Below are 12,812 nucleotides of genomic sequence, written 5' to 3' on the forward strand. Positions count from 1 at the left end.
TCTTGGCACATGAAAGGCCTCTATCAGTAGCCCTTCCTTTCTGGCCCCAGAAAGAAGACTCCTTGAAAATCTGCACACAGACAAGGTCATGACCCTCCTTTCCTGGCAAAGAGGCTAGGAATGGTGCTGGAAGGTGCTTCTCACAAAATCAGAAAGATCTACCAATCTGTAGGAGATGGAGTGGAGTAATGCTTTTGATCTGGCTGGGGTTTTCTATCTCTTCATCATTACCTAAACACCTCATTAAATCCTGGAGTAAGAGCTGAGAGTGGAAGCTGTGGCCAGGGAAGGAAATATGCATGGTGATATGTTCATGCCTGATTGTCATGGGATTTCCCTGTAGAGTGATGTCACTCTGATGAAGGACCAGAGTACTAGTGGATCATATCAGCTAAAGACCACAGTTCACATCAAGTGGCAGTCTGCAGAGTGAAACTATTCCCAGGGCAAAGAATGAGGAGAAAGGAAGAAAATCTACACAGCAGTGCCCAAACAGTGTTGAAATTAGACTGCCACAAAACCAAGCTCTGCTCCAATTGCACACCACGGGTACAATGACTATATTCTTGACAGAGGAAGGACAGGGTCCAACAGCAGCAAAAGCAAGACTTCCCACCACTTCAGCATCTGTCTAAACTGGGCACCAGGATGAAATATCTCCTTGGAGCCCTGTACAATCAGGGAAGCCAAGATCTTCCATCCAGGACCCCTGAATCTTTGTACCTTCTGAAGCAGCCAGCCCAAGAGCCAACTTTGGGCACAGGCTGTTTCAGCAGATGCCCAGTAATTACTTCCATCCCTGATCCCATACAGATGCACAAATGCAGGTGCTCTTAGGCCTTCATTACTCCCATAGCAATACAAAAAATGACAGCAGAGCCACAGAATCATTTGTTGCTTCTGCAGTTGGAGGCGGAGGGGTTTTGGTGGGAATTATTGGTATTCCGAACATACCTTCAGGAGTTGGGGTGGGTGTTGGTGATCCAGGAAGAGCTGAGAATGTCCCCGGGGTGCTGCTGCTGGTGGTACTGATGGGGGGCACCGTGGTGCTGGCAGTGCTGATTGAAGTCTCCCCTGGTCCTGCAGTGGGACTGGTTGTTGATTTTGTTGAAGGAGATGCCGTGCTCGGTGTCGATGAACCTGGGCCTGTTCGAAACAGCAGGCACAGAGAAAACAGACAAAGACACAAGATGCATGAGTGGGACTCCATATACTCTGAACAGAAATTGCATGTTAGGCAGCTGCCACACATGGAAAGAGGTCAGCCCACTCTTGGCACATGAAAGGCCTCTATCAGTAGCCCTTCCTTTCTGGCCCCAGAAAGAAGACTCCTTGAAAATCTGTGCACAGACAGGGTCATGGCCCTCCTCTCCTAGCAAAGAGACTAGGGACGGTGCTGGAAGGTGCTTCTCACAAAATCAGAAAGACCAGCCAATATTCAAGAGCAGTACTTTGGATCTTGATGGGGCTTTCTGTGTCTGCCTCATTGCATAAACATCTCGCTAAGTCATGGAGTAAGCACTGAGGAGAAGGTGTGGTCAGCAAAGGAAGTATGCACAGGGATATGTTCCTGTCTGATTTTCATGGGATTTCCCTGTAGTCTGATGTCAGCCTGATGAAGGGCTTCCCAGAGCACTGCTGGATGTCGGCAGCAAAAGACCACAGTTCATGTCAAGTGGCAGTCTGCAGGGTGAAACTGTTCCTAAACGCCTGCCAGGAGAATCCTTCCTTTCTACGTCTACAACCACTGTCAACCATTACTAGGGACAGGGAATGCATGAAGAGAAAGGAAAGAAATTCTGCACAGCTCTGGGAAAACACCAAAAATACCGGTGCCAAAAAATGAAGCACCACTCCTATTGCACACCATGGGTCCACTGACTTAATTTTCTCCCCAGAAGTCCTGAATTCATGTTCCAAATGAAATAGCCAGCTGAAAGGCCAGCTTAAGGCACCAGTTATTTCACCAGATGCCCAACAGTTACACCCATCCCTGATCCCACGGAGATGCACAAATGGACATGCATACACACCTCCATTTCTCTCACAACAAGGAAACACACAGGAGCCCCGATCAGAGAAGTACCTGGAGGTGGTACGGTGGTGGTGTATGTTGGTGTTGGCACAGATGTCCTTGAAGTAGTTGAGATGGGTGTTGTTGATGAGCCAGGAACAGTTGTTGTCCGTGGGGTGCTGCTGCTGGTGGTGCTGATGGGGGGCACCGTGGTGCTGGCAGTGCTGGTGGAGGTCTCTCCTGGTCTTGCAGTGGGAGTGGTTGTTGATTTTGTTGAAGGGGATGCCGTGCTCGGTGTCGATGAACCTGGGCCTGTTCGAAACAGCAGGCACAGAGAAAACAGACAAAGGCACAAGATGCATGAGTGGGACTCCACACGCACTGATAAGAAATAGCATATGAGGCAGCTGCCACAGATGAAATAGCATATGAGGCAGCAGCCCACTCTTGGCACATGAAAGGCCTCTATCAGTAGCCCTTCCTTTCTGGCCCCAGAAAGAAGACTCCTTGAAAATCGGTGCACAGACAGGGTCATGGCCCTCCTCTCCTAGCAAAGAGACTAGGGACGGTGCTGGAAGGTGCTTCTCACAAAATCAGAAAGACCAGCCAATATTCAAGAGCAGTACTTTGGATCTTGATGGGGCTTTCTGTGTCTGCCTCATTGCATAAACATCTCGCTAAGACATGGAGTAAGCACTGAGGAGAAGGTGTGGTCAGCAAAGGAAGTATGCACAGGGATATGTTCCTGTCTGATTTTCATGGGATTTCCCTGTAGTCTGATGTCAGCCTGATGAAGGGCTTCCCAGAGCACTGCTGGATGTCGGCAGCGAAAGACCACAGTTCATGTCAAGTGGCAGTCTGCAGGGTGAAACTGTTCCTAAACGCCTGCCAGGAGAATCCTTCCTTTCTACATCTACAAGCACTGCCAACCATTACTAGGGACAGGGAATGCATGAAGAGAAAGGAAAGAAATTCTGCACAGCTCTGGGAAAACACCAAAAATGCCGGTGCCAAAAAATGAAGCCCCGCTCCTATTGCACACCATGGGTCCACTGACTTAGTTTTCTCCCCAGAAGCCCTGAATCCATGTTCCAAATGAAATAGCCAGCTGAAAGGCCAGCTTAAGGCACCAGTTATTTCACCAGATGCCCAACAGTTACACCCATCCCTGATCCCACGGAGACGCACAAATGGACATGCATACACACCTCCATTTCTCTCACAACAAGGAAACACACAAGAGCCCCGATCAGAGAAGTACCTGGAGGTGGTACGGTGGTGGTGTATGTTGGTGTGGGCACAGATGTGCTTGAAGTAGTTGAGATGGGTGTTGGTGATCCAGTAACAGTTGAGAATGTCCCCGGGGTGCTGCTGCTGGTGGTGCTGATGGGGGGCACCGTGGTGCTGGCAGTGCTGGTGGAGGTCTCCCCTGGTCCTGCAGTGGGACTGGTTGTTGATTTTGTTGAAGGGGATGCCGTGCTCGGTGTCGATGAACCTGGGCCTGTTCGAAACAGCAGGCACAGAGAAAACAGACAAAGGCACAAGATGCATGAGTGGGACTCCACACGCACTGAACAGAAATAGCATATGAGGCAGCTGCCACAGATGGAAAGAGGTCAGCCCACTCTTGGCACGTGAAAGGCCTCTATCAGTAGCCCTTCCTTTCTGCCCCAGGAAGCAGATTCCTTGCAAATCCATACACAGAAAGGGTCATGGCCCTCCTCTCCTAGCAAAGAGACTACAGATGATGCTGGAAGGCGCTTCTCACAAAATCAGAAAGACCTCTTGCCAATAGGCAAGAGATGAGGAGGAGTAATTCTTTTGATCTGGCTTGATCATTCTCTCTCTGCCACATTACCTACAACATCTCACTAACTCTAGGAGTAAGAGCAGAGAGGGGAAGGTGTGGCCAGGGAACGAAACACGCACAGGAATATGTTCCTGCCTAATTATCATGTGATATTCTTCTGGCTCATTGACCCCCGGATGTAAGGCCTCCGAGAATTCTAATGGATCTCATCAGCCAAAGACTGCAGTTCACATCAAGTGGCAGTTTGCAGTGAAATTGTTCCCAAAAGCTTGCCAGGAGAATCCTTCCTTCCTACATCTAGAACCACTGCCAACCATTAGCAGTGACAGGACAAAGAGGAGGTAGGGAAGAAGGTCTGCAGAGTTGTTCCCCAAAAGCACCTGAAATGACAGTGCCACAAGAAAAAGTCCCACTCCAATTGCACACCACAGCTCCAGTGACTACATTCTCACCACTGAGGGATGACGTCTAACAACAGGAAAAGCAAGATTTCCTTTGGACATAGGCTGTTTCAGTGCATGCCCAGCATCCATACCTATCCACAATCCCATACAGCGGCAAAATGGAGGTGATTATGGACTTCCATTTTTCCAAAATCAATGGAATATTCAAGAGCACAGAATGCAGAAGTACCTGGAGTTGGTAGGGTGGTGGTGTATGGTGGTGTTGGCACAGATGTGCTTGAAGTAGTTGAGATGGGTGTTGTTGATGAGCCAGGAACAGTTGTTGTCCGTGGGGTGCTGCTGCTGGTGGTGCTGATGGGGGGCACCGTGGTGCTGGCAGTGCTGATGGAAGTCTCCCCTGGTCTTGCAGTGGGAGTGGTTGTTGATTTTGTTGAAGGGAATGCTGTGCTTGGTGTCGATGAACCTGGGCCTGTTCGAAACAGCAGGCACAGAGAAAACAAAGGCACAAGAAGCATGAGTGGGACTCCACACGCACTGAACAGAAATAGCATATGAGGCAGCTGCCACAGATGGAAAGAAATCAGCCCACTCTTGGCACATGAAAGGCCTCTATCAGTAGCCCTTCCTTTCTGGCCCCAGAAAGAAGACTCCTTGAAAATCTGCACACAGACAAGGTCATGACCCTCCTTTCCTGGCAAAGAGGCTAGGAATGGTGCTGGAAGGTGCTTCTCACAAAATCAGAAAGATCTACCAATCTGTAGGAGATGGAGTGGAGTAATGCTTTTGATCTGGCTGGGGTTTTCTATCTCTTCATCATTACCTAAACACCTCATTAAATCCTGGAGTAAGAGCTGAGAGTGGAAGCTGTGGCCAGGGAAGGAAATATGCATGGTGATATGTTCATGCCTGATTGTCATGGGATTTCCCTGTAGAGTGATGTCACTCTGATGAAGGACCAGAGTACTAGTGGATCATATCAGCTAAAGACCACAGTTCACATCAAGTGGCAGTCTGCAGAGTGAAACTATTCCCAGGGCAAAGAATGAGGAGAAAGGAAGAAAATCTACACAGCAGTGCCCAAACAGTGTTGAAATTAGACTGCCACAAAACCAAGCTCTGCTCCAATTGCACACCACGGGTACAATGACTATATTCTTGACAGAGGAAGGACAGGGTCCAACAGCAGCAAAAGCAAGACTTCCCACCACTTCAGCATCTGTCTAAACTGGGCACCAGGATGAAATATCTCCTTGGAGCCCTGTACAATCAGGGAAGCCAAGATCTTCCATCCAGGACCCCTGAATCTTTGTACCTTCTGAAGCAGCCAGCCCAAGAGCCAACTTTGGGCACAGGCTGTTTCAGCAGATGCCCAGTAATTACTTCCATCCCTGATCCCATACAGATGCACAAATGCAGGTGCTCTTAGGCCTTCATTACTCCCATAGCAATACAAAAAATGACAGCAGAGCCACAGAATCATTTGTTGCTTCTGCAGTTGGAGGCGGAGGGGTTTTGGTGGGAATTATTGGTATTCCGAACATACCTTCAGGAGTTGGGGTGGGTGTTGGTGATCCAGGAAGAGCTGAGAATGTCCCCGGGGTGCTGCTGCTGGTGGTACTGATGGGGGGCACCGTGGTGCTGGCAGTGCTGATTGAAGTCTCCCCTGGTCCTGCAGTGGGACTGGTTGTTGATTTTGTTGAAGGAGATGCCGTGCTCGGTGTCGATGAACCTGGGCCTGTTCGAAACAGCAGGCACAGAGAAAACAGACAAAGACACAAGATGCATGAGTGGGACTCCATATACTCTGAACAGAAATTGCATGTTAGGCAGCTGCCACACATGGAAAGAGTTCAGCCCACTCTTGGCACATGAAAGGCCTCTATCAGTAGCCCTTCCTTTCTGGCCCCAGAAAGAAGACTCCTTGAAAATCTGTGCACAGACAGGGTCATGGCCCTCCTCTCCTAGCAAAGAGACTAGGGACGGCGCTGGAAGGTGCTTCTCACAAAATCAGAAAGACCAGCCAATATTCAAGAGCAGTACTTTGGATCTTGATGGGGCTTTCTGTGTCTGCCTCATTGCATAAACATCTCGCTAAGTCATGGAGTAAGCACTGAGGAGAAGGTGTGGTCAGCAAAGGAAGTATGCACAGGGATATGTTCCTGTCTGATTTTCATGGGATTTCCCTGTAGTCTGATGTCAGCCTGATGAAGGGCTTCCCAGAGCACTGCTGGATGTCGGCAGCAAAAGACCACAGTTCATGTCAAGTGGCAGTCTGCAGGGTGAAACTGTTCCTAAACGCCTGCCAGGAGAATCCTTCCTTTCTACGTCTACAACCACTGTCAACCATTACTAGGGACAGGGAATGCATGAAGAGAAAGGAAAGAAATTCTGCACAGCTCTGGGAAAACACCAAAAATACCGGTGCCAAAAAATGAAGCACCACTCCTATTGCACACCATGGGTCCACTGACTTAATTTTCTCCCCAGAAGTCCTGAATTCATGTTCCAAATGAAATAGCCAGCTGAAAGGCCAGCTTAAGGCACCAGTTATTTCACCAGATGCCCAACAGTTACACCCATCCCTGATCCCACGGAGATGCACAAATGGACATGCATACACACCTCCATTTCTCTCACAACAAGGAAACACACAGGAGCCCCGATCAGAGAAGTACCTGGAGGTGGTACGGTGGTGGTGTATGTTGGTGTGGGCACAGATGTGCTTGAAGTAGTTGAGATGGGTGTTGGTGATCCAGTAACAGTTGAGAATGTCCCCGGGGTGCTGCTGCTGGTGGTGCTGATGGGGGGCACCGTGGTGCTGGCAGTGCTGGTGGAAGTCTCCCCTGGTCCTGCAGTGGGACTGGTTGTTGATTTTGTTGAAGGGGATGCCGTGCTCGGTGTCGATGAACCTGGGCCTGTTCGAAACAGCAGGCACAGAGAAAACAGACAAAGGCACAAGATGCATGAGTGGGACTCCACATGCACTGAACAGAAAGTGCATATGAGGCAGCTGCCACAGATGGAAAGAGGTCAGCCCACTCTTGGCACGTGAAAGGCCTCTATCAGTAGCCCTTCCTTTCTGGGACCAGTTAGCCGACTCCTTGAAATCATAGAATCATAGAATCATAGAATCGATTGGGTTGGAAAAGACCTCCGAGATCATCGAGTCCAACCCTTGGTCCAAATCCAGTCCATTTACTAGATCATGGCACTCAGTGCCTCGTCCAATCTGCGTTTAAAAATCTCCAGGGATGGTGAATCCACCACCTCTTTGGGCAGCCCATTCCAATGCCTGAAATCTGTTGACAGACAGGGTCATGGCCCTCCTCTCCTAGCAAAGAGACTAGGGATGGTCCTGGAAGGTGATTCTCACAAAATCAGAAAAACCATCTGATTTTCAAGAGATTGGGTAGAGCAGTGCTTTTGATCTGGATGGGGTTTTCTGTATCTGCCTCATTGCATAAACATCTCGCTAAGACATGGAGTAAGCACTGAGGAGAAGGTGTGGTCAGCAAAGGAAGTATGCACAGGGATATGTTCCTGTCTGATTTTCATGGGATTTCCCTGTAGTCTGATGTCAGCCTGATGAAGGGTTTCCCAGAGCTCTGCTGGATGTCGGCAGCCAAAGACCACAGTTCATGTCAAGCAGCAGTCTGCAGGGTGAAACTGTTCCTAAACGCCTGCCAGGAGAATCCTTCCTTTCTACATCGACAACCACTGCCAACCATTACTAGGGACAGGGAATGCATGAAGAGAAATGGAGGAAAATCTGCACAACTCTGTAAAAACAATGAAAATGCCGGTGCCAAAAAATGAAGCCCTGCTCCAATTGCACACCATGAGTCCACTGGCTTAATTTTCTCCCCAGAAGTCCTGAATTCATGTTCCAAATGAAATAGCCAGCTGAAAGGCCAGCTTAAGGCACCAGTTATTTCACCAGATGCCCAACAGTTACACCCATCCCTGATCCCACGGAGACGCACAAATGGACATGCATACACACCTCCATTTCTCTCACAACAAGGAAACACACAGGAGCCCCGATCAGAGAAGTACCTGGAGGTGGTACGGTGGTGGTGAATGTTGGTGTGGGCGTGGATGTGCTTGAAGTAGTTGGGGTGGGTGTTGGTGATCCAGGAAGAGCTGAGAATGTCCCCGGGGTGCTGCTGCTGGTGGTGCTGATGGGGGGCACCGTGGTGCTGGCAGTGCTGGTGGAAGTCTCCCCTGGTCCTGCAGTGGGACTGGTTGTTGATTTTGTTGAAGGGGATGCCGTGCTCGGTGTCGATGAACCTGGGCCTGTTCGAAACAGCAGGCACAGAGAAAACAGACAAAGGCACAAGATGCATGAGTGGGACTCCACACGGACTGAACAGAAATTGCATGTTAGGCAGCTGCCACACATGGAAAGAGGTCAGCCCACTCTTGGCACATGAAAGGTCTCTATCAGTAGCCCTTCCTTTCTGGCCCCAGAAAGAAGACTCCTTGAAAATCTGTGCACTGACAGGGTCATGGCCCTCCCCTCCTAGCAGAGAGACCAGGGACGGTGCTGGAAGGCGCTTCTCACAAAATCAGAAAGACCTCTTGCCAATACGCAAGAGATAAGGAGGAGTAATGCTTTCAGTCTGGCTTGGGCATTCTACGTCTGCCTCATTACCTGCAACATCTCACTAACTCATGAATTGAGAGCTAAGAGGGGAAGCTGTGAGCAGGGAAGGAACTGTGCACAGGAACAAAATGACGAATGTTTTGACGGGATAAGAGGACATAGTCTCACGCTGAGCCAGGGAACGCTTAGGTTGAACATTAGTAGGTATTACTTCACAGAATGGGTGATTAGACATTGCAAGGGTGTCCCTGGGGAGGTGGTGGAGTCACCGTCCCTGGAAGCATAATGGAAAGACTGGATGTGGCACTTAGTGCCATGGTCAAATTGACACAGTGGTGTTGGGTCATAGGTTGGACTCAGTGATTTCAGAGATCTTTTCCAACCTAGCTGATTCTGTGAATATGTCCCTGCCTGATTGCCATGGGATTTCCCTGTTGCTTAATGTCAGCCTGATGAAGGGCTTCCCAGAATTCTAGTGGATCTCTTCAGCCAAAGCATCAACCAAAAACCACAGTTCACAGCAAGTGGCAGTTTGCAGAGTGAAACAGTTCCTAAAAGCCTGCCAGGGGAATCCTTCCTTCCTATATCTATAACCACGGCCAGTCACTAGCACTGACACTGCAGAGCAGGAGGAGAAAGGGAAGAAAGTCTGCGCAGCTCTGCACAAACAGCACGTGAAATGCCAGTGCCACAAAACGCAGCCATGCTCCAGTTGCACACCGTGGGTCCACTGATGTGTTCTCGCCAGCTGAACAATGATGTCCAACAGCAGCAACAGCAAGATTTCCCATCAGCTCAGCATTTCTCTAAGCTGAGCATCAGGATGAAACCCCTCCTCAGAGCCCTGTACAATCAGGGAAGCCAAGACCTTCTCCCCAGGACCCCTGAGTCCTCAACACTTCTGAAGCAGCCAACCCAAGGGCCAGCTTTGGGCACAGGTTACTTCAAGGGGATGCACAGCAATTAATCCCATCTCCAATCCCACCCAGAGGCAAAAGTGGAGGTGCCCAGGGACCTTCATTTCTCCCATAGCATGGAAACACATGAGAGCCCCGATCAGAGAAGTACCTGGAGGTGGTACGGTGGTGGTGTATGTTGGTGTGGGTGTGGATGTGCTTGAAGTAGTAGAGATGGGTGGTGTCCCCGGGGTGCTGCTGCTGGTGGTGCTGCTGGGGGGCACTGTGGTGCTGCTGATCGTGCTGGGAGTCTCTGTTGGCACTGATGTTGAAGCAGTTGTTGATATTGTTGAAGAGATTACACTGCTCGTTGTGGATGTTGTCGTGCTTGGGGTATGAGGTGGAAGACACTCTGGTTTGTCGGGGGTGCAGCACACACTAATCTCGTAATTCAGGCAGACTGGCTGAGGTATTATACCTCCTATGTGCTGATCTCTATTGTTACAGATGAGCCCTGTGTTAACACTGCATTCCACGATCTGCCCTAAATCTGCAATGGGAACGTTAGGGAATTTCTCTGCTCTGCATGAAATATTCTCAACTTTTGCACAGACCCAGGAGGGGTTGACCTTGTGAATATTCTCCAGCGTTTCGTAGTCACCACCGTTTCTGTCAGAGCTATCCGGGTAACTCACATCAATCCAGTCCGTCCAGATGCACTCACAGCCTGGGAGGTGACAACAAGATGAACAATTAGAAACAGACAGAACAGAGACAACAAGCTGGGAGCACCTGCTCACCCATGGGTGGGGCTCTGGGCACCCACTGCACACAGCAGCACCCCTCAGACACTGCCACAGTAGTCAGCCAGTCCTGACCACAACAAAGCTCACTTGTGTGGGGAGGCCTACCCTTATGTGCCCTACAAACCACTCTGGGCCCAAATCAGGACACAGGCACTGCCGAGCTATGGGTCTGCCCCTCGCAGCTCGGTCAACATTGCTTCGTTTGGCCTCTCATGTGCAGGAACCACTCACGTAAGAGCCACTCATGAGGCAGAGCAGGACTAAGCAGGGACTAACACCACTCTCTCAGCTTCTTGTACCACGTGCACCACCTCCCTGTCTCAGGGAGAAAACAGCCACTGCAATGGGTGCGAGCACAGGGAAAGGAGACGCAGGACAGATGCTGCTGCTAAAACATCAGCTGCTTCCCAGCAGTGCACAGACAGCCAGAGACAAGCACTAATGGCACCACTGGGAGAACCCAGCGGCACAGAGCTTGTGTACATAGAAAGGAGCTACCTCCATACTGATATCGTTTCCCCCGACCCTGAAGGAGAAAACCTTCAAAGCTTCCTAAACCCAGAAATGCAGGTAAGTGGGACCAACGGCCACAGACAACACGGGCCAAAAACTGGAAGAAAGTCTGCACGGCCTGTGCCCAAAGAGAGCCGGAATGACAGGGCCACACAGCCAAGTCCTGTTCCAATTACACACCATGGGTACAATGACTGTATTCTTGGCAGCAGAAGGACAGGGTCCAAAAGCAGCAAAAGCAAGACTTCCCACCACTTCAGCATCTGTCTAAGCTGGGCACCAGGATGAAATACATCCGTGGAGCCCTTAAAATCAGGGAAGCTAAGACCTTCTATCCAGGACCCCTGAATTCTTGTGCCTTCTGAAGCAGTCAGCCTAAGAGCCAATTTTGGGCACAGGTTGTTTCAGCAGATGCCCAGCAGTTACAACCATCCCTGATCCCATAGACATGCACTAATGCAGGTGCTCTTAGGTCTTCATTGCTCCCATAGCAATACAAAAAATGACAACAGAGCCACAGAATCATTTGTTGCTTCTGCAGTTGGAGGCGGAGGGGTTTTGGTGGGAATTATTGGTATTGGGAACATACCTTCAGGAGTTGGAGAGGATGTTGGTAATCCAGGAACAGTTGTGGTTGTCCCTGGAGTGCTGCTGCTGGTGGTGCTGATGGGGGGCACCGTGGTGCTGGCAGTGCTGGTGGAAGTCTCTCCTGGTCTTGCAGTGGGAGTGGTTGTTGATTTTGTTGAAGGGGATGCCGTGCTCGGTGTCGATGAACCTGGGCCTGTTCGAAACAGCAGGCACAGAGAAAACAGACAAAGGCACAAGATGCATGAGTGGGACTCCATATGCTCTGAACAGAAATTGCATGTTAGGCAGCTGCCAGAGACCTACAGCAGTCAGCCTACACTTGGCACATGAAAGGCCTCTATCACTAGCCCTTCCTTTCTGCCCTAGGAAGTAGATTCCTTGCAAATCCATTCATGGATAGGGTCATGGTTGTCCTTTATTAGCAAAGAGATTAGAATGGTGCTGGAAGGTGTTTCTCAGAAAATCAGAAAGACCAGTCAATAAGTGACAAGGATGTATAATGATTTCAGTCTGCCTTGGGAATTCTATCTCTGCCTCATTACCTAGAACACCTTCCCATCACATGGAGTTAGAGCTGAGAGTGGAAGCTGTGGTCAAGGAAGGAAATATGCACAGGAATATCTTCGTGCCTGATTGTCATGTGATTTTCCTGTGGTGTGATGTCAAACTGATGAAGGACTTCCCAACCAATAGTGGATCTCATCAACCAAAGACTGCAGTTCACATCAAGTGGCAGTATGCAGAGTGAAACTTTCCCAAAAGCCTGCCAGGAGAATCCTTCCTTCCTACCTCTATAACTACTTTCAAGCCTTAGCACTGACAGGGAAAAGGAGTAGGAGAATGAGTAGAAAGTCTGCACAGTTGTTGCCAAAACAATGCCTGAATTTACATTGCCACAAAACGTATCCCCATCCACTTGCACAACACAAGTATAAGGACTAAATTCTTAGTAGCCTCCGAAATGAAGTCTAACAGCAGTAAAAGCAAGATTTCCCACCACTTCAGCATTTGTCTAAGCCAGGCACCAGGATGAAATACCTCCTCGAAACCCTGTACAATCAGGGAAGCCAAGACCTTCTATCCCAAGGACCCCTGAATCCTCAATGCTTCTGAAGCAGCCAGTCCAAGGGCCAGCTCTGGGCACAGGATGTTTCAGGAGACACCCAGCAGTTATA

At 49.7% G+C, this 12,812-nt stretch overlaps 1 protein-coding gene across 1 annotated transcript in view; it reads right to left on the reverse strand.

The window, feature by feature from the left end:
- The window catches only part of MUC2 (mucin 2, oligomeric mucus/gel-forming), a 55,943-nt gene that overhangs the window by 17,016 nt on the left and 26,115 nt on the right, over positions 1-12,812 (reverse strand). The window contains exons 32-40 of the mRNA XM_039381202.1: positions 11,639-11,830; positions 9,903-10,457; positions 8,285-8,524; positions 6,904-7,143; positions 5,772-5,963; positions 4,458-4,697; positions 3,276-3,515; positions 2,087-2,326; positions 955-1,146 (exon numbers count right to left, since the gene is read on the reverse strand). Coding sequence (XP_039237136.1) covers positions 955-1,146; positions 2,087-2,326; positions 3,276-3,515; positions 4,458-4,697; positions 5,772-5,963; positions 6,904-7,143; positions 8,285-8,524; positions 9,903-10,457; positions 11,639-11,830 — 2,331 coding nt within the window. The remainder of the gene's footprint in view (positions 1-954; positions 1,147-2,086; positions 2,327-3,275; positions 3,516-4,457; positions 4,698-5,771; positions 5,964-6,903; positions 7,144-8,284; positions 8,525-9,902; positions 10,458-11,638; positions 11,831-12,812) is intronic.

This window comes from Pipra filicauda, unplaced genomic scaffold, assembly GCF_003945595.2.
Source record: "Pipra filicauda isolate LSUMZ 115617 unplaced genomic scaffold, ASM394559v2 scaffold217_size2002032_pilon, whole genome shotgun sequence".
NCBI lineage: Eukaryota > Metazoa > Chordata > Aves > Passeriformes > Pipridae > Pipra > Pipra filicauda.